A 26,513-nucleotide genomic window follows, 5' to 3' on the forward strand; every position below is an offset into this window, starting at 1 on the left:
TGGGTTGAAATAACTACATTAGTGGCGTTACTTTAGTACGGAAGTTACGTGACAAATAAGTCAACGGTTGGGTTGAAATAACTACATTAGTGGCGTTACTTTAGTACGGAAGTTACGTGACAAATAAGTCAACGGTTGGGTTGAAATAACTACATTAGTGGCGTTACTTTAGTACGGAAGTTACGTGACAAATAAGTCAACGGTTGGGTTGAAATAACTACATTAGTGGCGTTACTTTAGTACGGAAGTTACGTGACAAATAAGACAACATAAAGGTTCAATTAACTACGAATGGGGTGTTACTTTATAATGGAAGACTGCACAGGAACACCACTGATATATAAAAGGCCGACATTATATGCACATTTTACATCTCTAAGCTGTATAATGTACAGATAATATAATAAAAGCAAGCATGTTTTCTTGATTTCATTTGAAAATATATGTAATATTTCATTCTGTACGTTTATTGTACTTTGTCTTGACTGTTCAGTCAGCCTCACACTCCTGTTACTACACCTGTTGATAGTAATGGCGTTGAAAACGGCGGCAGATTTCGCATCAAAATTGTTAGTAATTCTCAAAAACAATGTGTGTGAGAAATGTTTTTTTTTATCTTTAAAGTCCAGACAACACAGCTGAGTGACAAATGTTTCTCTGTTTGAATCCACAGTTGTTTGGAGACGAGGAGGAGGAGGAGGAGGAGGAAGTGACTCAGTATCGGATTAATCTCCAAAATAAACTCCACGTTGTTTACCGAGCTCCACCCTCTCGGCCCCCGGTCAGCCAATCGGAGTGTGAGAGCCAGGAGAGGTACAGGTGAGTCAGCAGGTGCAGCACACAATGTAGCTGCATCATGATTATATAATAAAACAAACAATGAGCAATTAAAAGCAATATTGAAATGAATTGGAAAAACCACAACTCCTTCTGATGTTACTCTAATATCCATGTCACGTTTTTGAATATCTATCTTACATGTACTTGTAATGGAGTATTTGGTAACACTTTATAGGAACCATCATTAATTAATAGTAAATTGATTGCTAATCAAAGTTTAGTTCATAATTATTTTACTAAATAAAAAAATTATAATAAATAAAATTTGTTAATAAACAATAAAATGATAATAAATAATGTTTACTAATTATAAGTAATGCTTTAATTTAAAATTAATACGTGCTTTCTCTGAATGACCAGCTGTCAGTTACCCCACACACACTGCTGCATTATGGGTAGAATCCTCAGACCACCCGCCCTTGAGCCAGGCAGCAGCTGCTCCTGCAGAGAGCTGCTCTGAGCAGTTAGCCTGTTAGCTTCATGCTAAAGCTTCTATAATTAGCAGCCGTGTCCTTCCTGCTAATCTCCCACGCTGCCTAATATGGAGCACAGCTGCTCCAATCACATGGCAGCTCCTCGTTACCATGGCGAACCAATTATCTCGTCAATGACAGGAGAGAATGAGAGGAAATGTGCATGTGTGATATACATGCTTTAATCAGAATGTCAGATAAACTAACAAACGTAGTTAATGTTGGTTAAAGTTAGTTAATTGAAGATTAAATTAATCAACAGAAGGTGAATCTGCCACTATTTTGATGATCAATCATTTTACAAGATGACATTTGTTGCTTTTCTCTGTTTTATATCATTATAAATGAATTATCTTTGGCTTTTGGACTGTTTGAGAAAACAATTTGAAGGTGGCGCTGGGAAAATGTGCATTTTTTGAGAATTTTCTGACATTTTATACACAAAAATCAATCCGGTGATGAAAGTAATCGGTAGTTGCAGCCCAGATGGTTGTCATGTTGAAATCAAAACAAGACTTGTTGACATACAGTACATGTGTCAATCTGAGGAGTGAATGTGATTGTTTATATATCTTTCATATCTTCCATTTGTATTTAAATTTTTTCCACGGTAATCATTATTGTTGCATGTTTTTTTACTTTTTAATCACCTTTTTCTTGACTGTAAGTTACTGGATAAGTAATAAAATATGAATAAAATAAAAATATACATATAAAAAAGCAATTAACGACTAAAAAAACCCACGAAACTGTGAGACTAGGGCTATAATGTTAACCATGTTCACCATTTTAGTTAAGCATGTTAGCAACCTAACATTAACTAATTAGCAGTAAGTTACTGGATAAGTTCACAATCTGCTTTTTTATTTGTTCATATATTTAACTTCAATTTGTATTTTATATTATCCATAGTCATCATCATCTATCAGTCTGACTGTCTGGGTTTAATGTAAATAAATATGATAAAATATGACTCAAATAAAAAAATAAACATATTAAAAAAAGCAATAAAGGACTGAAAAACCCATAAAACGTTAAGACTTTAGTTCGGCACAGTGGTGCTTTTAGCTAAATGCTCACATCAGCAATGCCAATGTTTAGCAGGTATAATGTTTACCATGTTCACATTAGATAATTAGCAGTAAACACAAAGTACAGCTGGGGCTGAATGTCAGTAGTTTTGCAGATATTTGGTCATAAACCGAAGTGTTGGACATCAAAGTTATTACAATTAAGACATTTCACTCAAAACCATAAATAAACCTTGTGGTGGTGCTATAGAGGAAAGGTCAGGGGATCAATTTAGGAAATTAATAAAAAATCTCAGTTGAGTTTTTACGTCAATCTAAAGGTTATTTTTACTGAATGACGCATTTACATCCTGTATGTGCGTGTGTGTGTGTGCACTAATCTAAACAGTGCTATTTGCATCGCACTGCTAATCACTGGTTGTCATGACAACGTGCCTTGCGATGCGTCCTGGCTCCTTGTTACAGAGCCGTGTGATGTCACATCCTCCTCTTCTTTGACAACACTGCATTCATTAGCACCTGAGAGAGTGAGCCTGTGTGTTGTCATGGTAACCTCTGTCTAATCCTGGATTTTCTATTAATAAGAATAAATTATAATCCAATAATAGAATACATATTATTCTGAAATGGGGCCATTCTGCATAATGAGCAAATTTACATTTTGGTATTATAAATATATATTGATGACTTTTATAAGTTAAAATGTATGTATGTTAGTATTTTTTACAGTGAAAAGTAAAATATCGGAGTACTTCCACCTCTGATGATTTTGGAATTAAATTAAATACATTTTTTAAATATTGTTTCCATCAGGCCTTGGTGTTCAGAAAAAACTCTTTCAACAGCTCTAGTATCCGTATTAAAGTGTAGACAATAAATTAACTAACACCGAACTGACATTTTAGCACATTACTTCCTCAATCCAGAATGAGCAGAAATTAATTTATTTTTTTTACTAATCTGATATCTGTCTCATTAATATGAGAAAAGTGTCTTGTAATTAAATATATTATATTTTTTAAGGTGGTAACGGTATTTCTAAAAACATTGTAACGTTAGCCTGGTAGCTAAAAACCATGAGCTCCCCATGAACTTGAAGTGAAAAATAAAAAATATTATAAATAATTCAGAATATGGAATTAAAATAGATTTTTGATTAAATTTAAAAACAAAACATAATATAAAAATTCCCAACTTGTACCTTGTGTATTTATTTTCCACGCTGACTCACTGAAAGAATAATACGTAAAGATGAACAATAAAATTGTTTTTATTAATAATAATAATAATAATAATAATTTTTCCACCACAATAAAATTTAACAAAGGCTCACTAGAAAAGTGTTGACTTCTGTGTTCTGTACAGTAGATACAGTACATTGTAAAACTGCTTGCGGCGTGGCACAGCAGCGCATTCAACCAAAAAAATTCATTATTCAAACATTTTTTCCACATTATTTACAGATAAAATCCACAATAAAACCCAGCTGGCAAACGTCACAGAAATACAGCGCGGCTTCACGCCAAGCGCGGCTAACGGAGACCTCCCGATAGAAGCGAAAACGAGCTAGTAGGCTACCTGGCTGGCGTGGTAACGAGCCAGCAGGCTAAATAGGCTACAGGTGCTTTTACACGAATGCTACCAAGAGGTCAGTTAAACCAGACTTCATGTTCCTGTGTGACTGCAGCCGGTTAATAATAAACTTTTTTTTAAAAACAAAACACTATCACATGTTCTCCTTCCGTTCCTTATTGTCTGAAAGGCAGCTTCTCTTGTTGCCCTTCTACTCGCTTACTTCCTGCTTTCTTTCTGTCTCACGTTTACCTGTCTGTCTGTTTTGAGCGGCTAGCTCTCAGCTAGCTTTGTAAAGGAATGCACTTTGGTAGATTCAACCAAATGCCCTGGGTGTTAGTCACAACAATGACAACAGTAATAATCATAATAACAATGATAACTGAGCAGTCTGAGGTACCAACATGAAAACAAAAAAAAATAGAATTAGGGATGCACCGATTTATCAACTGAACGTCGGTATCGGCCGATATTCACCTTGTTGACGTATTACACTGTCTCGGAGAAAGATCAACGACAACAACGTTGTATTCTGTATGAAAAACAAGAGTGAAAGATAGCCCTATTTATGTTTTAAATCGCATTTACATTTAAATTAGGGCTGTCAAAGTTAACGCGATAACGCGGTAACGCAAATTTGTTTTAACGCCACTAATTTCTTTAACGCATTAATGCTGGAGTGAAGATACTGGTATCATATGATATATCATATGTATATATTTTTCATGTGAAAGAAGGTTATATTAAAGGTTGTTTCATAACTTTGTACGATTTGAATTTGTGCTCATACAAAGATAGTGTAATGAAGGGCTGAATGACTTTAAAAACATTTTTATAATGAAGATTTTGTTGTTTCCCTGGCACAAAAGGGGGAATAAATAACAACAAAAACTAAATAAACAATAAAACATCGGTATCATCTATCGGCTAAATTGTTATTTTAAACATCGGTATCCGCCGAGAATTTCACAATCGGTGCATCCCTAAAAATAACGCTTTAAAACCACATTAATGCTAACAGCTAGCAGGTATAAACTTGCTATGTGCTACTAGCAGTCAGTTAGCAGTCGGCTAGTGTTAGCGTCACTGTAGAGAAAACGAACGTCAGTGCAGCAGCTAGCGGCTGGACGCTAGCGGTCGATATCGGCTAGTGTTAGCTTAGCCCTGTCGTCAGCAGGCGTCGTCGCCAGTCCGTCCCCGAGGCGACAGTTGGCTGATATGTGTCTGTACATTGTGCAGCCATGTTTACATCCCCCCCCCCCCCCCCCCCACCCGACCCCCAACCCGCCTCACACCAACACACACACACTTGATGTCAGTGTTTATCAGTTTAAAGCTACAATCTGTGGTTGATGCGTTGGCCTGCGCTGCTGGCTCTGTAAACAATATGGAAGCACATTTCTACCAGAAAATTTAAAAAACAAACATGAATTAACAATATTCATGGTAAATCAAAATTCTGAGACATTAAGTAAATATTTTGACTTACAAAGAATAAATGAGATGCTAAGTCAAAGTCATGGCTTTCTTTAAGTCGATATATAGAGATTTTTTAAAGTGAAAATTACGAGATAGTTGGTCAAAATGATAATTTAGTAATTTAGTTATGACTTTTTTATGTTAACATTTTGACATGTCAAAATTTGGACTTACTAAATCAAAATTACATGTTTAAATTTTAAGATAGCAAGTCCAAATTTTTAAGTATTATATCCTATTTTGATTTAGTAAGTAAAAAAATTCTTAAAAAATAACAACTCATCATTTTGATTTACCTTAAGTATTTTTTTTCATTAATTTTTCTCTTTTCCTGGCAGGAATGGGCTTCCATAAAAAACTCCCTTTAGCAGCTGCTATTCATGCTGCATTCAAGGCAGCTGGGACAATCAAGTATCCAGCCTCCTGCTAATAAAAGGTGCAATAGAGAGCACTGAAACTATTTCATGAAGTATTTTTTTTTAATGTGTTGGCACAACCAACCTTCGGATTAACATAATTTATTATTATTAAAATTACTCTCTTGAACACATTTCTCTGCAATTCAATTCCTCGAATGTTTTGTTTTTATTTAGTTTGTGTTCAAATATATATTTAAAATAAAAATTTAAACAATTTTAAATATTGTTTTACACAGAACCAGATTTAATGCAATTTTTATACATTTTTGAATAATTATTTAAGATGCTAACGTGGGTGCGTCATCTGAGCCTTGTTTGTTATTGTTAATCTAATGCAGGGCAAGAAATAGCCACTATACTCCATGGTCACATGGTCTGGGTGAGGTCAGAGGTCACGGGGGTTCACATAGTGTCTTTGGGCTTCGCTGAAACAAACCAGGAGCCAATCAGCACGCAGACTTTGGCCGGCAAAACTCAGTCTTTTATGACATCATGGTGAGTCGCACCAAAAGATACTAGATTTCACTGTAAATGTGTGTGTGTGTCTGTGTGTGTGTGTTGGGTGGGCGTGGTCATCATGGCGATGAGATACTGAAGGCACAAAGTTACGACTCTCAGCACTCTCTAAAAAAATTAAAAAATTAAAAAACACAATCAACCAACCAACCAATCAAATCCTTAGAAAACAAACAAATAAATGAGGACCAGCAAGTAGTGTCTGTGTGTGTTACATCATCAGTTCCTTCTGTGCATCACGGCGTCGTCGCCACATGTGCTACAGTACATCACGCTTCCTCCTCCTCCTCCTCTTCATCCCAGTATGACTTCCTGTGGGTGCGTTCAGGTACAGTTGCGTTTGTGTTTATGTGTGAGGGAACAAGCTTTAAGAAAACCCTCTAGTAACGTCGACACACACGCTACCACATACAACACACACACATTCAAGTATACGATATGAACTGCACATCATAGTAGATTAATAAATATTAAATTGTAGTAAATAAATAACTCCCCTCCCCCTCCCCGATCACATTGATAGATCCATTTGATCAATATATTACCAGTCAGTCTGACACATTATTGTAACTGGTTATTTTTATATTTTGGATCATTTCAACTCTTTCTACTGTTGTACACACACTGTGTACTTGTACTAGTAGTTTGATAGGACCCAGTCACACCAGGAAGTGATGTTAGTAATAAAGCTAGATATACTGGCTTCTCCAGTTCCGGGTTGCAAGAGGCTGGAGCCTATCCCAGCATGCATTGAGCAAGACGCAGGCAACTGTTACTAATAATGGCAGTGGATGGAAATGTTCTTTTGCTTCGGTTAAATTTTTGCGCTACATTTGCATGGAAACCTGGCGGCTGCTGCTAATCAACTCAACACATAAAAACATTTAAATACACCTGTATCACAACCATGTGGCAACCTCCGGGTCTGAGAAGTGAAGCCAATGCTGAAGTGCCTTAAACTTGCATTCTTTCTAACAGCCAGCAGGGGGCGACTCTTCTGGTTGCAAAAAGAAGTCAGATTGTATAGAAGTCTATGAGAAAATGAGCCTACTTCTCCCTTGATTTATTACCTCAGTAAACATTGTAAACATGAGTTTATGGTCTCAATCACTAGTTTCAAGTCTTCTTCAATACAGCATGATGTTCATTTAGTAAATGATGGTCCCATTTAGAGTCAAATAGACCATAAAGCAGGGGATGCTTTAGGGCGTGGCTACCTTGTTATTGACAGGTCACTACCACGGCGTTGTCCGTGATGGCGATGGCTAAAAACCAAGATGGCGATGGTTAAAAACCAAGATGGTGATTGCAAAAAAACAAGATGGTGACTGACAAAAACCAAGATGGCGACGGCCAAAAACCAAGATGGCGACGGCTAAAAACCAAGATGGCGACGGCCAAAAACCAAGATGGCGACAGCTAAAAACAAAGATGGCGACGGCTAAAAACCTAGATTGCGACGGACAAAAACCAAGATGGCGACGGCTAAAAACAAAGATGGCGACGACCAAAAAACAAAATGGCGACGGCTAAAAACCAAGATGGTGATGGCCAAAAACCAAGAATGGCGATGGCCAAAAACCAAGATTGCGATGGCCAAAAACCAAGATGGCGATGGCCAAAAACCAAGATGGCGATGGCCAAAAACCAAGATGGCAACAGCTAAAAACCAAGACGGCGACTACTAAAATCCAAGATAGCTACGGCAAAAAAACAAGATAGCGAAGTCGAGGCTTCAAAACCATAGTCCACAAACCAATGGCTGACGTTCTTATATACAGTCTCTGATCACAACTGACTGCAACACTTACTGATGTGACTGGACCCCCTTTTTTAAATGATATTATTATTTGTTTATGTGTGTTTTATTGGATATGTTTAGTGTCTAAATTCTCTCAGAAGTGTTTATTACTCTGAGAGAAACCCTGAATTGAAACCGGAGCACCGTCACCATCAGTCACATGCTAACATGCTGTTAGCTACAGAGACTCAACCTCTGTGTGACAGTAGATTGTGAAGATGCTGCTCACGAGGCTTTTGTTCCAAATAAAATCTCAACTTCTGGTCTGAATCCTCACCCTTAGCTCAAGTCTTGTTTAATTGGTGAAGTAATTTAAATCTTGGCTCTCTGTTTCATCACCTACATGTTAGACAAAAGCCACCAGTTGAACTCAGAAGGACCCATCTCGATTTAAACAGCTGACCTCTTTTGTAGTCCTAAATGTAGTCCTTTATGTAAGGTACCTTCAGGCTATATCTGCTGCTGGGCTCAAGTTACATAAAGAACAGTCATATCACATCTATCACTCAGACACAAAGGTCTTGACAATTATTACAATTAATTATTTCAAAATGGCTATAAATATTGTCTTTAAAATGGTCCTGAATGATCAGAAGTCAACTACCATATTGTTATTTTTAGCGTTTTGATCTTTTTTTTACAGTTATGACTGGTCAAATATATTAACATAGTTTCCTGGATCAGAAAGCGTTCACTTGGTTTAGTTAATTAAATACTAGCCTGCTGTTTCAGGTCATACTGCAGCCATTTTCCAGACTTTGGTTGCTAACGATTCCATTTTTTTGTTTTCATATCAGAGCTTTGATTTTAACATCCATAAAACTGCCTTTAGGCCCTGATCAGATTTTAGTGTTTTAGCAGACTGGCGCGGCTTTTTCTAATTGTTTTCAATAAGAGCCTCGTGTTTTTGCAGGAGAAAATTCCACTCGGAGCGGAAAAAAGGAAGCAAATTAATGCTGTACTTGAGATTTGGGGTTGGTTGCTTTCATGTACTAACTATTCTGTTAACTATTAAGTAGCTTACAGTTCATAGTTTGTGTTAAGCTAACGTTTTGTGCGCTGCTTTTGCGTTTCTAAGCGGCTCGTGTTTTTCCGCTCTATGCGCTTCGCGTTTTTGCAGGAGCGCCCTTAACGCCTCATGTTGAAAAATTTCAACTCAGAGCGGTAGCGCAGAGTTCATAGTTTGTGTTAAGCTAACGTTAGCACTCGTTAGCCTAGCAACAGCAATGATAAAAAAAAAAAGCAACAAACTGCAAAACGTGCTCGGTCTGATCAGGGCCTTACTCCAAAGAATATTGAAGCAAAGAGATGAAACTCTGGTGTTTTGCCGCCATTTTGGACTGGAAACGCGTATTATATTTATAATATTTTATTGTTCAACACAGGCCGTTTCGGTAGAATATGACAATAGAATAGAATTAATTTAGTTTTACTTTTGTACGGCTCTTTTAGGCAGACATTTTACTGGCGTCCGGTTGTCGCTTTCAGTCCAAAATGGCAGAGGCGTAGCTCTGCTGCTGGGTGCTGATATTGCAATGGAACGAACAACTGACTTTCACTTCTTTGCAATATACGTTTTTTTGTGCCGTCTTTTCTATTTTCACAGCTCCCTCAGCCATTTTGCATCCTTAATAATCAGATTTGGTTAATCAAATAGTGAACAAAATGGTACGACTTTACCCAACTCCCTTCTCGTCCTGCTAACCTTCAGAAAACACTTCAAATCTCTTAATCTGTGCTTCGTAAGGCTGGGCAGTGGAGAGCTAACAGGCTATGGCTAAAGAACAGGCTAAGGCTAGCCACCAGACACCGCCAAAACAAGGCAAAGAGTGAGCCAGCTATAGTTAGCTGACTGATTTAAAGTTTGTAAATCGGTAACAAAGACACACCTAAACACAAACAAATAGCTGTCTAACAACTAATCAGTGGTTATTAGCCAGTTAACAGCTAGCCAGCTGACAGGCACAAAGCTAGGATGGCCAGCTAAGAAAGTTAGCCGGCTAACAGGTAGATGGTTTAGTTAGGATTGTTTCTGCCCACCAATGTTCCCAAGACTGAAACAAAATCATTTCATAGTGATGAGACAAAGATTAGCGAGCTAATCGTTGCGTTTTTGCAGCTGTTACTTTAGTAGTACAAGGATATATCGGACTTGTTTGTCAGTAAACCACATAAACATGTTGTCTGTTGATATAACCGTGTAAGACTAAGATCATAAAAAGTTGTTTTTGGTGTTGATTAATCAGCTCAGCTAAATCGATTCTGTGGTAAAAACATAAAAAAGCCTTGTTCCCTCCGTCAGCACCATGTGTTCTGATGTGTTTGGAGCTACAGAGTGATGTGTTCTGATTGTCTGAGCAGCCCCACGATCATTTTAAACCTGTGTGGTCACTTCCTGTCTTGCTGCTCACAATGAGGAGTCTGAACGCATCCCACTTTTATAATAAAGTTTCTTTCAGCTCGGCTTACATCCCAGCCTGGCCGTTCTGCACATTTTAACACCCCAACGCTAAGTTTCCATGACTGTCCTGAACGCACTCCCAACAACGCTGTGGGGACCAGCGTGAAAAAAACAACCTGGACAAACCAGTTTGGTTTCTGGTTGCTCACCAGCGCAGCTTCACAACTCCCACCACAGCGAGCGGGGTGCGTTCACTCTCAGCTGACCAGTTTGGGCAGCACCGTCCGAGGCTGGATGTTTCCGTTGGCATCGGTGATCGCTGCCAAGTTAGTCCTGGTTTTGGAGGAGGAGGACGTGATGGTTGAGGAGGTGGTGGCGAGCTTGGAGATGGAGGTGATGGCGCCGTCGGTGGTGGTGGTGCTCCGTTTGGACGAAGAGGAGGTCTTGTCCCCGACGGAGGTTCCCGTCGGCGGTTTGGGGAGTCGCCTCCTCAGCCACGGGTGGCGCAGCGCCTGGCTGGGCGTCATCCTGAGTGCTGGGTCCCACTCCAGACACTGCTTTAGGAAGTCCAGGAACAGCGGGTCATCGCAGCCCTTCAGCGCCGCGCTCCAGTCCTTGCTGCCTGGCGCGCCGCGTACCTTCCCTCGCCGTGAGCGGCCGGCGTTCAGCACGGTGGTGCCGTCTGGCAGCGTGGTGACGGCGCAGTACCGCGGGTAGCCTTTGGACGACACAAAGTTCTTGGCTCTCTTGGAGGCGTCCAGGAGCTTCTGGCTGGGCATGCCCAGAAGTTCGATGATGCAGGCCAGCTGGTCGGCTTCGTCCTCGCCCGGCAGCAGCGGGTAACCGGTCAGCAGCTCGGCCAGGATGCAGCCAAGAGACCACATGTCGATAGGCATCCCGTACCTGGAGCCTGGAGGGCAAAGATTGACCCATCAAGATCTGGATTCATCAAAACCATCTGCTAATAAACACTTTACATTCCCACCGATCGGTTTTCAGACTGATGGATTAATTTACTACCTCTCAGACAGCCACTGGTTTCAGTATATGTCTAAAACATTTAGTCACCTTTAGTCAGTTTTTCTGTTGCATTTATCCATGATGTGAGAGTTCTTCTTACCTAGAATGACCTCTGGCGCTCTGTAGAACCTGGACTGGATGTAGGTATAAACTCTCTGATGTTCATAACAGCTAGAACCAAAGTCTATGACCTGGAGACAGAAAGAGAAAATGTTTAATAGATGGATTAATGCCCTGATCAGACAGAGTGAATTTAAGCAGCCTGGGCGGCTTTTTGTGATTGTTTTCAATAGGGCTGGGACTAGGGATGTTAATAATTAACCGTTTAACCGTTAACCGTCATTAAGAATTTTAACCGAACCGTACATATGGACCTACGCACAGACGTACATATGGACGTACGCAGGGACAGACAACCCCGAAAAACATAATGCCTCCAGCTGCGGCTGTCACCGGCGCAGAGACATAAAAAAACGCTCTGTCTAACCAGGCAACAAAAAGGCAGTGCGGTGTGTCTCAGGTTTTCCACCTGTCTGATCAGCCCCAACAAGCCTTTAGTGACAAAGACTCACACAGAAAAACAGCCATTTTTCCGTCCTACCTTGATGCCGCTGCGTCCCTGCTGCTTGAGTAAAATGTTCTCTGGCTTGAGGTCGCAGTGGATGATGCGGTTCTTGTGCAGCGAGTCCAGACACTGCAGGATGGAGTGGGCGAACTTCCTGACCAGCGGGAGGCTGAAGCCCTGGAACTTGTTCTTCTTGATGAGCTCGTACAGGTTCATGCTGAGCAGCTCGAAGGTCATGCAGATGTGGTTCCTGAAGGTGAAGTTCTCCAGCATGTGGATGACGTTCATGCTCGAGTCCTTGTCCTGCTTCCTCAGGTGCTCCAGGATGCGGATCTCCTCTGCCGCCTGCCGGTGGAAGCGCTTCTCGTTGCGGACCATCTTCAGAGCCACGTGGGTCTGAGACTTGTGGTCGAAGGCCTTCACCACCTGCAGGAGAAACACTTTCATTAATCTGAAATCTACGAGACCAGATGGTTCTTAACTGTAACAGTAGCGGTAATAGTAGCAATTAGCAGTATTACTAGTAGCAGACATAGCAGGATCAACCATCACGAGTAGTACTGGTAGTACATCAGTAGTAGTATTGTTACCTGTCCAAAGCTGCCCTTGCCGATGACCTTCAGGACTTCGTAGCGGTAGGAGATGTGGTCATGTGGAACATGGATGTAGGATCCCTGATCGTCGTCGTAACCGCCGTTGTTGGCTCCGCCCATGACCCCTGACCTCTTCTTGGCGTTCGGGCCGACAAAATACACTGAGGAGGAAGAAGAGCGTGATCATTGATGAAGGTTATCGATCAGATTATTTAGGGCACAGTATCGGACCCGATACTGGTATCGGTATCGGTTTGAAGCGGCTCACCTTCGGGGTAGCTGAACACCTCGTGGTGTTCCATCGATGACATCTTGGACATGAACTGCTTCATGGCCTGCTCCGGGGACAAGGAGGCGGCCTTCGGCTTGCCGTCCATTGACTTGTTGGAGGCGGCGCTGCCCTGGCGGCCGTGGTGGGGGGGCTCCGAGGCCGAGGTCTGACGGTCCGGCAGCGGCAGGCCGGGCCGGGCGGAGCTGAGAGGAGCCAGGCCGTTGGGCTGGGAGGTCAGAACCGGACGCTTGTTGGTGTTCTCCTCGTACAGCTGGGTGACGTGGACCTGCGACTGGGACGACAGCTGGACGGCGTCCGACATGGCGGCTTTAGAGCCTCCCTGAGGAGAGATGCATCACAGATATTAGGTTAGCTGAGAGGAGGAGCTGCAAGTAATGACTTCAATGAGGAGGAGGTGGAGGAAGAGGAGAGAGAGGAGGAAGACCAACAGGGGGGGACAGGAGGAGAGGAGGACTGATGGCAGAGGAGAGGAAAGGAGGAGGCAGAGAAGGAGGAGAGGAAGAGAAGAGCAAGAGGCGAGGAGGACCAACAGAAGAAGAGAGGAAGAGGAGAGACATGAGGCAAACATTATGTGAAAATCACACATTAAGAAGACTCTTTACTAAATTATGTTAAAAATATAACAACTCTTGAATATCTGATGTTCTTGAACACAACATAAGAGACTCTCCTCTGTCGGGGTCAAAGTTCAACGTCCACTAATTAATAATTAGTTCTGTTGGATGAAGAACTCGTCAACCCTCATTACTAACAACAGACAGACAGTAACAGCTGTCTCTCTCTCAGTGAGTCACTTCCTGTTGCCTTGGTGACCGGCACACCTGGGCCTTTCACATAACAGAGGTGGTTTCACTGTCACACACACAAACACAAACACAAACACACACACACACACACACATTGCCGCTCAGTTCAAAGACCTGCTGTGTGTGTGTGTGTGTGTGTGTGTGTGTGTTATTGTAATGTGTCCAATCAGGATTAAGCTTCAAAACAAGGAAGTGAGTCAACACATGAAATCAAAACAATAACACACACACACACAACCAAACAGTTTTTTTTGCTGTGTGCAAATAAAAAGACAAGGACTGCAACTAATGATTATCTTCCCTATCGAGTAATATACCAATTACTTTCTAAATTAATACAAAAAAGTAAATATCAAATCAATAAATAATAAGAATACATAAAAAATGTAAAAAAGTTGAAATTTAAATCAGAAAATACCCATCACAACTTCCTTAGTTGACGTCTTCAAATTGTTTGTTTTGTCCAACTAACGGTTCAAAACCCAAATATATTCAGTTTACTGTCAGAAAACAGAAAAGCAGCAAATCTTTATTTGCTTGGAAAATAAACACTATTATTTAATTTAATTTTTTATTTTATTAATTTATCATGAAAATGTAATTTTCTGTCCATTCAGCTCTAAAAGCCTCAAACTAAGCAGTCACTATTCAATCCATTATTTATCTTATTCATCTCATATTTCTGGTTCTTTATATAGTAAAACTGGAAACACTAAAAGTACTACAGGAACTTTTAGTCCCAGAATGAATTAAATACTAGACTAAATAAACATGACATAATAAAACCCAGCAACATATTAAATATTCATAAATGCTTTTCTATAAAAGAAAGTTTTAAATATATAATTAGGCTCATTAAGATAGATCACACAGTAAAAGTCATCTAGTAACTACATTAATAATATAATTGGTTGATAATTGATATCAGGATATGTGTGACTCAGCTCTGATTACGTTCTCTTACAGTAATTAATCATAAAATAAACAACTTCCTGGGGGAAACCCTGAACTGTTAATATTGAAAATGTTACCACTATCATTAATAGTACTACTACTTTTACTAATACCACTGTAACTACGACTACTGCTCTTAAACTACTGATATTTGATCAAAGGTTGTTTCCCTGGAAGTTATAATAAATCAATAAAAGCCTCCACTATGAAATGTTACAGGAAACTGTGCTAATGCTAACAGCCACTCTGAAGGTAATGGAGTAAAAACATGCTGCATCAGTTCCTTCATACCATTAGTCCTCTGTGTGTGTGTGTGTGTGTGTGTGTGTGTGTGTGTGTGTGTGTGTGTGTGTGTCCTTCACACCAGCCCATAAACCAATCAGCTGTTTAAAGCGTCCTGGAGCAGAGTGCTATTATTATCCGCGAGGCTTCAGCTGACTGTTCCAGAGAGCTGCAGCTCAGGCCTCATCGCTTCACACAGCCAGCAGCAAGCTAACACGCTAACTACAGCTCACCTTCTAAAGCCGGCGCTGTTTGTTCCATTGCAACCAAAGAGTATAGAAGCAAAGAGACGAAACTCAGGTGTTTAGCAGCCGCTGTCGCCATTTTGGACTGAAAACGCTTATTATATTTATAATAAGTTGTTGTTCAACACAGGCCATTTCAGTAGAATATGACAATTGAATAGAATAAATTTTGTTTTACTTTTGTACGGCACTTTGTAGGCGGACATTTAACTGGCGCCTGGTCGTCGCTTTCAGCGTAGCTTTCGCTTCTTGGCAATATACGTTCTTTGTTGCAACATCAGCGCCCAGCAGCAGAGCTAAGCTTCCGCCATTTTGGACTGAAAGCGACAACTGGACGCCAGTAAAACGTCCGACCTACAAAGTGCCGTACAAAAGTAAGACAAAATTATAGCACTGCAATGAGAGCTTGAAATATTTCCATATTGGTACAAATTCCAAAACAATTCTTTTGTTGTTATCTAAGTTTGGGAGAATATTAACATGTTTTCCAAAGAACTTTGAAAGAAAAAATAAATAAAATATAGCTAGAAAAATTACTAATTTAGATCAGTAGTTGTCAGATCAAATAAGGCCTAAGACTCTGACAGTTTTTCATATTTGATGCCACTGATATTTGTCGGCCTGCACATAAAGAAATCGAGGTTCAACAACAAGTGTTATTCACAGCCAAACATGTTCACACTATTACACCCACACCTGTAAAATATGATCAATCAGGGGTTACAAACCCACCAACGACATCATTAACGCAGTAAACTGATAGAGTAAAAAGTGTGCGTTCGTACCGTCAGGGCGTTGTGGTTGTTGTTGCGGAGTCGCGGCAGCGCGACAGGCGACGTTGTCTGAGAGCCACTGTGACCCGGAGAGTAGACCGGCTCGCCCACTTTGCCTGAAAATAAAAGAAAAACAGACGCAGGTTAAGATTCATCTTTCTGATTATTCGTATTCAGGTGAGAAGATGATCAGTTTAAAGAGCACGTCCATTAATATCATTATTATTATTATTTTGAGGTTTTTAAATCACTCTGTAGCTTCCCAGTGGTGTTTGTTATGTATTCAAATCCCAACATTCAAATTTACTTTTAAGTACATAGAACAGCAACTCCTGTGTTCTGAGAGGTAAAACTACTGTTTTCGTGAATGGTAAAGGTAAAGAGAGACGAGGTAAAGCCGTGAAAATATTCTAAATAAAGCGTGCACTTAAACTGACTTTTTTTTAGCTGGCTAAATTATGTTTTACTGCCGCTTTACCTCGCCATCAGACAGCACTTTCTGACCGGGAACTGAAGCCGTTATATTGCTCCCTTCAAAACCACCAGTCCCATTCACAAAAACAGTAAGTTTACCTCTCAGAACAGAGGAGTATACACACAACCCCACTTCAAACAATCTGAACAGAACAGTTTATTGAATAGCAGTTAGCTCTGGAGCTAACAGTCTTCTGTCATCACAGTGGGGTTGCCAGGTTTGACGAGCAGCCTACATGACAAACTATCAACCTTTCAGAGTACAAGATGTGTCGATGCCTCCCTTCAACATGCCACGTATCACATGACATGACCACCACAAAAAGAGCTTGTTATGTAACACGCATATCAGGAACACGCTTTTCAAGCCCCCAAAATACTAGAAAGTGGAAAGAGAGAACCAATCAGGGATAGTCTAGATATGTCTGACAGATATAACAGTTATTTTAAAAATCCTTAGCACCATTTATTGTGACCAGCCCAATGCACACCTGTTTAATAATCATGCAGTCACCGGTCAGGTGAATGGGTTATCTTGGCAAAGGAGAGGCGCTCACTAATGCAAAGTTGTGCACAAAATTTGGCAGAAATAAGCCTCTTGTGTGCACAGGAAGTGCATTAGGTTATTCAGGTGTACCTTATAAAGTGGCCACTGACTGTATATGTGAACTGAATAACCCTTGGACTGGTCTGACCCTGGCCAGGTGGTGCTAAAGGCTGCTGGTCCTGCAGGTTGACTCAGTCTAAGGAGGATGAAGGTTTTAATATAGACTGATAATCCTCAGTGACTACATCTCTCTATCTCTCTCTCTCTCTCTGCAGCTTCACCTCCTCTGATGACAACATGACAACAGCAGCAAGGTCAAAGGTCAGAGATCACGGTGGACCGCTATCTTAATAGTGAGTGTGGGACTTTGAGCCACTTTTCCTTCCAACGTTCTTATCAGCTCCATTCAGAGGTTTCTGCCTCCGTATCAACACTTAACAGTCTGGTGAGGACTTCTTCTCCCTAAAGACACACAATAACTCACCGAAAACATGCTCCAGTTAACTAAACGTTATGTTTCACAGGTTTAAATAATGTCGGAAAACCAAACGCTGTCGTGTCTGGGTTCATAACATCACCTGGCGGCGAGCTGTATTCACATACAGTGTCATTGCACTGACTGTATCTAGCAAGCCACACGTCGCTACTGCGGTATGAACCCAAAATAAACGGATCAAAAGGACGCCGAAACAACTACATAATGATATTGATTAGTAAGAAGTCGGAATTCATGCTTTGTCAGGTTTGTCCGCAAGACGACAAGCAAACAACTTTTAAAATGCTTGTTTTCTGAATGGAGTTCTGATAGATCAGTGCCGGGCTATGCAGCTGCTCCATCAACACTCAACATAACGATTTGCCTCTTTGCATTGACTTTGTATGTAATCGTGTCGCGCAAAAAGTTCCCTTCGCTCTCGGTATGAATGTGCCTTCAGATCACTGGTCAACTTCATCATGGTCAGGATGTCCAAGCTGTGTAGTGAATGAATGGAAACCCTCCCAGGCCTGCGTGCAGCTCTGTCGGTGCAGGTTAAAGTAGACAGATGGTCACTGCCGCTGCCTCTAATCTGAAAGCTCGCTGTAATCCTGCTAATGAAGACGACTCACAACAGACCACCAGCCACCTGTAAAACAACTACTAACAATACAGACTGTAATGAGGACGACTCCCTGCAGACCGCCAGCTGTAAAACAACTACTAACAATACAGACTGTAATGAGGACGACTCGCTGCAGACCGCCAAGCTGTAAAACAACTACTAACAATACAGACTGTAATGAGGACGACTCGCTGCAGACCGCCAAGCTGTAAAACAACTACTAACAATACAGACTGTAATGAGGACGACTCGCTGCAGACCGCCAAGCTGTAAAACAACTACTAACAATACAGACTGTAATGGGAAGCATAAACTGCAGCCGCAGCACAAACATGCTGCAGTAAAACTACTCTAATGCATCTGCACTGTAATCCTGCTAAAGACAAACAATCAATACTTCACAATACATTCTGATAGTTATCAATACACAGCAGGCACTTAAATCTACTCTGTTGTGATCCTGAATCAGAGGAGTTTTATCACTTTCCTGCAGATTAATGCAGAAAAAGATTCATTGATTAGAGAATTAGTTGATTGACTGATCATTAATCAAACAAATATGACAAATATTTTCTCCTCCGATACGAGTATTTACTGCTTTTCTCTGTTTTATATCATTTTAATTTTAATATTTCTGGGCTTTTGACTGTTGGTCCGACAAAACTAACAATATGTACGAATCGTAACGAGCATCTTTAGCTATTTTCAGACATTTTATAGGTTAAACTATGAATCACTTTACCAGAAAAGTAAAGTCAGATTCATTGATAATGAAAATGATCGTTAGTTGGAGCCAATGCACTGGTCAATTTAGAGATTTTGGGCTATTTTGCTTCAAATAACATGTCTTCTTTCAGACTAGTGGAAAGAAAACCAATGAGCCCAACTGTATTCATGTGTGATGATGTTAGTCCCCATAGGAGACATTTCATTGTAGTGAAACTTGACCTCGCTGTATAAAATGACCTGTGGTGACCTCTAGAATAATCACAGCCTCATGAAACTTTACAGCAACAAACTACAGACCTAGAGCATTCAGATGATAGATGGCTTTCCTAGCTAGATTGGCTTATTGTTAGTTTACAGTTTACACAACAGAAGTGCTCGACATCCAATTGCCGAAAAATGCAATTCCTGCAGAAATCTCTAAATGTCAAAAGTTTTTGAAACCAAATCACAGCATGGCTTTTTCTATGGTGTTCCCCAAGGTCTTGGTGTCTTAATGTGGCATTTTGGAGGGATTATTGATCATTTTGATCAGTTCTCGATGGGAAAAAAGGTTAAATTTAAGCAGCTTGAATCAGAGAATTTAGAGGGTTTTTTTCTTAAAAAAAATACTCAAATCGATTATCAAAATAGTTGGCGATTAATTTAATAGTTGGCAACTAATCGTTAATCGTTGCAGCTCTATGACAAACATCTAATAATGCATTATTGTACCGTTATTATAATAAAATACTAATAACATCAGCCTAAAATAATCCAGTATCTCTCAGGCTCTAGCTCAAACTGTCCCAGTGGGATCTCAGCCCTTCACCAGCTCTCCAGTATACTGTACTGGTAATGTCCCAGCGGTCTATACTGGAGAGCACATACAGTATCCCTCGCTGCGAGCCCTGACAGATGCACGCTAACAGAGTGGAAAAGCGGCGTGCTGAATGTGAATATGACACTGAGCTGGAAATGCCAGAGTGCCGGCGAGCACGCCCGGCATGCTGCTCGACAGGACGAGTGGGAAAAAAGAAAAACTGCAGCAACGTGACCGCACACATGCAGCGTTGTGATGCTTTGCGAGGTCACAAACTCACAGAGGTGCTGAGTACAAAATAACTAACTTTAGGATTGTATACTACCTACTGGTTATAACACCAGTTTGAGTTTGTTCCCTCTGTAAAAACTACTATATTTAGTTTAATTAGAAGTCTAAAAGCCTCCATATAATTCAAATTAAAGGGCGGGTCCATCTGCTTTCTTTTCCGGGTCTTTCAAATAGAAACGCCCACTCCGCTAAAAGCAGTGACATAGGTTTCCACAGTAAGCTAATCAATAAGGTCATTAATAATGTGAACGCTAACACTAGTTGAGACAACGTTAGCTGTGCTAAGTTTGGAAATAACTGAAAGGAATAGCTTGGATTGTTTGAAGCGAGGTTGTATGTATACTAAATTACTGTTTTTGTGAATGGAGTCTGGTGGCTTTGAAGAGAGTGATATGACGGCTTCAGTTCTCTGTCAGAAAGGGTTGTCTGAAAAAGAATCAATATCAGTTTAAGTGTACGCTATATTTAGAATATTTTCACCGCTTTACCTCGCCGTCAAACAGCCCTTTCCGACGGGGAACTGAAGCCGTTATATCGCTGTCTTCAAAGCCACCAGACTCCATTCATAAAAACAGTAATTTTACCTCTCAGAACGCAGGAGCTGCTGGTCTATCGCTGCATCGATCGGTTAGTTTGTTTGTGTGACTTTCTGATCTGAACTAACGTGGCGTCCACAGCAGTGCGTTGCATAGCCGACCGCCATCTAAGTTACTGTATTAATACACTGACTATAAGGATGTATACAGGTATATACTGTACATGTAACAGCGTCATCATGCATAAAACCTACGTCAGGTCACGTGAGAAACGTTTTTAGAAAGGCTTGAAGGGAAAATAACATTTTAATGCTAAAACATACTTTAACCCAAGGAACACCACTGTCCATACATCGTACGATAACTCAATAGCGTTAAAATTATCTACTATATACTAACTATAATGTAAATATAGTTATTATAATGTAAACACAGATGACTACCAAAGGTAATCAAGTAGTGACCACCAGTAGCCCACTGCATGGTGATATCAGTGTTATTGTAGTTTAAAGGGATTATCGTAACACAGGATCCTCGCGGTTAGTCTTTGCTCGACTCTGTCTATGTACACAGAGACAAATAAATAAAAAAATTAAACATAGACATCTTTTCAAACATTACATAACAGGCTAGTCAGTTATGTAATATTTGTAAATGAGCTCTACAAATATTATTAATACTAATACTGTCAGTGTACAGACTATTGTTATTATACGGTATATTATATAGCGATATTAGCATTATTAGCTCACTGTTAGCTTGCTGTGTATTGTCAGTTTTGCAGTTTATTTTGCCAGTATTGCCTTCATCATAGTATACACTCGATCAGTCTGATTGTTACAGTTATGGATCAAGTCTATACCACACTCAAGGTAATGTTAGGGGTGGTTTTAATCTTTTGGCTTTTCATACAACTTTCTGTTTGTCATTCCTCCACTGTAGAAACTATATGACCTCAACCATTTTTACGTTATGGACTTATTGTACGATATATGGACATGACCTGCATAATTTTTGTCGACGTTGATATTGCCCGTTGTGTTTACATACAGTACATGTTTGTTTACATACGATACGATACACTTTATTGTCCCCTTTGGGGAAATTTTTTCTTGGACTCAAGTGCTGCACACCATCAGCTGCAACGATCTGCTACAAAGAAATAACAGACCGTAGAACGGCGTGATAAACCAATCAGAATTAAGTATTCAACAAAGCCGTGTAATAAGTAAGGAATAATAACGTACAACTAGCCGCTCATTGTTGTGAAATAAACCCTGACAGGGTCTTGCATTGTTTATTTCACTAACATGACCCGCTAGCTGTACATTATCTCGCTTATTACACGGCTACCTACTTACGAAATCAAATCAATAATTTGATACAAAAATGTTCCGCCAGAGTCCGACATCAGAACTGTGCCCATAGCAACGGTCTGTTATGAAGAAATAACAGACTGTAGAACGACGTGATTAACCAATCAGAATTAAGTATTCAACAAAGCCGTGTAATAAGTAAGGGATAATGTACAACCAGCCGCTCGTTGTTGTGAAATAAACCCTGACAGGGTTTTGCATTGTTTATTTCACAAAAATGATCCGCTAGCTGTACATTATCTCGCTTATTACAGGGCTAGTTACTTAGCAACCGTCTGCAATACATAGCAACGATCTGCTAGAAAGAAATAACAGACCGTAGAACGGCGTGATTAACCAATCAGAATTAAGTATTCAACAAAGCCGTGTAATAAGTAAGGGATAATGTACAACCAGCTGCTCAATGTTGTGAAATAAACACCGACTGGGTTATATAATAAAGACCCGCTAGCTGTACATTATCTCGCTTATTATACGGCTACTTACTTACGAAATAAATAATTTGATACAAAAACGGTCCGCCATAGTCCGACATCAGAACTGTGCCCATAGTGTGTCTGTCATAAAGTGTCTGTTATACATAGCAACGGTCTGTTATTAAGAAATAACAGAACATAGAGCTCCGTGATTGACCAATCAGAATCAAGTATGCAACAAAGCCCTGTAATAAATTATAATAAATCATTATAATATTCTATAAATACCCATCACCATAATAGAAACCTCTTCTAATGGTTTTTATAACAACAACAACAAAGCTACAAAATTATTAATATTAATGTATAATCTAATAATAGCTCCATAACAGCATTAGCATTTGTTTGTCAAGCTACTACATTAAAAATAAAGTGTTTTTAAGAGCTGACAGCTGTAATAAACACGTTATACTGACTTTAAAAACACCAAAACAGAAACTGACCTCTGACAGAAATCTCCAAATGTCAAAAGTTTTAGAAACCAAATCCCAGCATGGCTTTTTCTATGGTGTTCCTCCAGGGCTTGGTGTCTTAATGTGGTATTTTGGAGGTATTATTGATCATTTTTATCAATTCTCCAGTGGTAAAAAATGGGTTAAATTTAGCACCAAATCTGTGTAACAAATGATATCAACACCAAAAATTGCAGCAACAACTTATGAGTCATAATAGAGCATGAGAATAACTATCATATACTACCATCATAATGTTCTTATACACTTTCTGATTTTATGACCATAACAACTTGTCACACAGTGCTGTGCAACATCTCAAATTAATCCTCAGGTTCCCAGCTTTCACATGATGTACACCACTTCTATGTGACATCTACTGCTGACCTGCTATCTCACCCGTAGGTCTTGGTGTCTTAATGTGGTATTTTGGAGATTATTGATCATTTTTATCAATTCTCGAGTGGTAAAAAATGGTTTATTTATTATGCATGCAGTTATTTATTTATGCCTTTAATTTCTTATTTATTTTGGCATTTATTTATTGTTTATTTTTAAATTTATGTATTTATTTATGTTTTTATGCATTTATTTATTTCTCCAAGACTTTCTCTTTGCATTTCACCCTTATTTATTCCCCTGAACTTATTTATTTATGTATTCTTTTATTTATAACTTATTTATTTACTCTTCTGTTCATTTTCTTTTTGCATTCATTTTCTTATTTATTTATTTATTTTTGCATTTCTCCATGACTTTCCCTTTCACCCCTTATTTACACCCTTAGGTCTTGGTGTCTTAATGTGGTATTTTGGAGAGATAATTGATTATTTTTTATCAATTCTCGAGTGGAAAAAAAGGTTAAATTTAGCACCAAATCTGTGTAACAAATGGTATCAACCAAAACATTTCTGCAACAACTTATGAGACATAATAGAGCATGGTAATAACCATCATATACTGCTATAATACTGTTCTAAACCCTTATGCACTAGAACAACTTGAACACACAGTGTTGAGCAATATCTCAAATTAATCATCAGATTCTCAGCTTTCAGATGATGTACAACACTTCTATGTGACATCTACTGTTCACCTGCTATCTGCCCTTAAAGAACTGAACTGAACCTTTATTATTATTATTATTTCTGTCTGCTGAGCTGGAGGCCAAAAACAAAATGACCCAGCAGCTGAACTCACACTCAGATTACTAACGTTAAAAACCACTAAAAAAACACCAAATATCTCATCTAACATCACAAAAGAAGAGTATAAACACTAATAGATAGTTAAAAGGCAGTAATAGCAGTTGTAACACGGTTATAAAGGCGATATAAACACACAGAGGAAGCTAAAAATAAACCCAGCTAGCAGAGCTTTCAGCCGTTGGCTCAACGGTTTTTAACGGCTTCAGACTTAACGGCTACATTTAAACGGAGGTAATGAGAAGCTGGAGGAATCAGCGGTGTGTCTCCGCCTCAGTGGCCGGGTTAGGGGGCCCTGAGGCCGGCTACAGAGGCTGTGCTCACCCGTCGGGAGGACCGAGGTTCCGGGCTTCTTGGTTAACATGGCGGCCGCTCCTCTCCTCTCTGGACACAGACACAGAGGAGAGGGGACAGGACGCCTCCTCTTCCTCCATCTGAAGCTCCTCCTCTTCCTCCTCTTCCTCCTCTTCCTCCATCTACAGCTCCTCCTCTTCCTCCTCCCTACTCCTCCTCTTTATATAATCCCCCTCTTTCTCTTGACACTCCTCCTCCTCCTCCCTACTCCTCTTCCTCCTTAGATTCACTGTTTTCAACATGCAGTTCCTCCTCTTCCTCCTCCTCTTTCTAATCCCCCTCTTCCCTTCACACTCCTCTTCCTCCTTAGATTCACTGTTTTCAACATGCAGTTCCTCCTCTTCCTCCTCCCTACTCCTCCTCTTCCTCCTTAGATTCACTGTTTTCAACATGAGGTTCCTCCTCTTCCTCCTCCTCTTTCTAATCCCCCTCTTCCCTTCACACTCCTCTTCCTCCTTAGATTCACTGTTTTCAACATGCAGTTCCTCCTCTTCCTCCTCCTCTCTTTAAACCCACCACTCACCCAGTTCTGTTTTATCACAAAAAATAAACAAGAACTTTTTACACTCTAATAAATATTAACCACCATCTTTGTATAAATTCCCCTTATTTATTTACTCTTCTGTTTTTTTTTTAAATTTATTTTTGCATTTATTTTGTATTTATTTTATATTTATTTTGTATTTATTTTTAATTGTATACATTTATTTATTTATTTATGCATGCCCTTTTGTATATACTGTATATATATATATATGGCATAAATATTTGCAAAATTCATGGTCTAAGTTATTGTTTATACAATAACAATAATTACATTATTATTGCTATTTACAATTACAATTATAGTATGTAAATCATTTTTGAATTTCATTTCTGTAATCTATTGTTTTTAAAAAATTTTTTTTTATCTACAGTTCATTATGTACGCAAATAGCATACTATTTCAGTGAAATATTACAGTATACAACACTAGACATTACAGCGGCATACATATCCCACAATGCAATGCGGCAGTAACGGCAACGTTCATAACGGATGTTGACAGACAGCTCTGTAACATCAATAACACTTCAATTTAACTGTAAGTATAAGATTTCACTTTTTTTAGGCGTAATATATATTTTAAATTAATTCAAACTTTGATTCTCACAAGCTGTCGCTTTGGTCACATGAGGTGGGTACGGGTGACGACGTAAATTACTGCTCAGTGCGTTCGAAAAGATCCGTACTACTGTCTTTTCACACAAAAGTATGTTGAACGATAGTACACATATTGAGTATGTAGTGCATAGTATACGATTTTGGACGAAGCCATGGTCTATAGTATATTTGTGACATCACAAAGTTACAGAAGTTCTGATGGCTTGTTTCAAAGGTACAGTTTCTGAATACAGGCTGTATGTAGTTCTACATGGATTGAGCGTTTCAGTACTTTCACAGAATGTTTTATATTAAAAAAGACATGAAAATCTTACTTTTATTTTACAATATGGGACTTTTAATGAAAATCGTAGATATTGTCTCTTTAAAAGCTGTTTTCAGCAACAGTATTGTACTAGTACTACTAGCATTTGTAGCACTTTACTTCAAAAAACAACAACTCACCAGCAATGTCCAGAGCTTTCAACCAGAAAAACTAATAGCATCAATCAACCTGCAGGGAACCATGGCAACAACACTGATGCTTCACACTACTATAATGATAAAACCAATGGTACTCACCACGTTAGGCAGAATAAGTCTGAACCACTGAGTCTCAGTAAACAGTAAATGATGCTTCAGGTGCAGCAGAGCAGACTGACTCTTCATCTCGGCCTCGTCCAGTGTTTTCCATATGAGGACATCATCACTTACACAGTGTGTGACTGTTTATCTGGCTGCTTGGAGACCAACAGCATCAGAGAGCTCTGTTGGTGTTGCTTCCGGGCAGTGCTGTGTTGACAATAAAGTTTGTTCAATCAAGGTGTGTGTGTGTGTGTGTGTGTGGGGGGGTCTCAGGTTTCACAGCTTTTAGTTAAATTACAGAGACTTATGTAACACTAAGAACACACACACACACACCACACACCAGCAGAAATAACCAACACAGCAGAGTTAACCACAGAACAT

General features: G+C 39.6%; 2 protein-coding genes and 1 long non-coding RNA gene across 4 annotated transcripts in view; 1 reads left to right on the forward strand and 2 right to left on the reverse strand.

The window, feature by feature from the left end:
* grip1 (glutamate receptor interacting protein 1) overlaps positions 1-26,513 on the reverse strand; it is a 239,011-nt gene that overhangs the window by 193,467 nt on the left and 19,031 nt on the right. The gene's annotated exons all lie outside the window — the stretch shown is intronic.
* On the forward strand, positions 621-17,762 carry LOC141761552 (uncharacterized). Its single transcript, XR_012592597.1, has 3 exons — positions 621-819; positions 17,359-17,528; positions 17,608-17,762. It is a non-coding gene; the product is annotated as an uncharacterized LOC141761552 (long non-coding RNA).
* On the reverse strand, positions 3,599-26,313 carry dyrk2 (dual-specificity tyrosine-(Y)-phosphorylation regulated kinase 2). 2 transcript variants are annotated; one of them, XM_074624949.1, is made up of 7 exons: positions 26,127-26,313; positions 16,075-16,178; positions 12,979-13,321; positions 12,708-12,871; positions 12,154-12,543; positions 11,653-11,743; positions 3,599-11,442 (listed from the first exon to the last, which is right to left on the reverse strand). In XM_074624949.1, the coding sequence occupies exons 3-7, from the start codon at positions 13,301-13,303 to the stop codon at positions 10,790-10,792; spliced, it is 1,623 nt and encodes a 540-aa protein (XP_074481050.1). In that variant the 5' UTR covers positions 13,304-13,321; positions 16,075-16,178; positions 26,127-26,313; the 3' UTR covers positions 3,599-10,789. The 2 variants fall into 2 exon arrangements, with proteins under 2 accessions (XP_074481050.1, XP_074481052.1); XM_074624951.1 differs by lacking the exon at positions 26,127-26,313 and adding an exon at positions 24,372-24,554.

This window comes from Sebastes fasciatus, chromosome 23 (genome assembly GCF_043250625.1).
Source record: "Sebastes fasciatus isolate fSebFas1 chromosome 23, fSebFas1.pri, whole genome shotgun sequence".
Taxonomy (NCBI): domain Eukaryota; kingdom Metazoa; phylum Chordata; class Actinopteri; order Perciformes; family Sebastidae; genus Sebastes; species Sebastes fasciatus.

Coding starts and splice junctions, on each gene's coding strand:
- dyrk2 (XM_074624951.1), bottom strand. CDS start 24,411: ATGTTAACCAAGAAGCCCGGAACCTCGGTCCTCCCGACGG. Junction 16,179..24,371: donor AACCTCGGTCCTCCCGACGG/GTGAGCACAGCC, acceptor TTTTATTTTCAG/GCAAAGTGGGCGAGCCGGTC. Junction 13,322..16,074: donor ACAACCACAACGCCCTGACG/GTACGAACGCAC, acceptor ATCTCTCCTCAG/GGAGGCTCTAAAGCCGCCAT.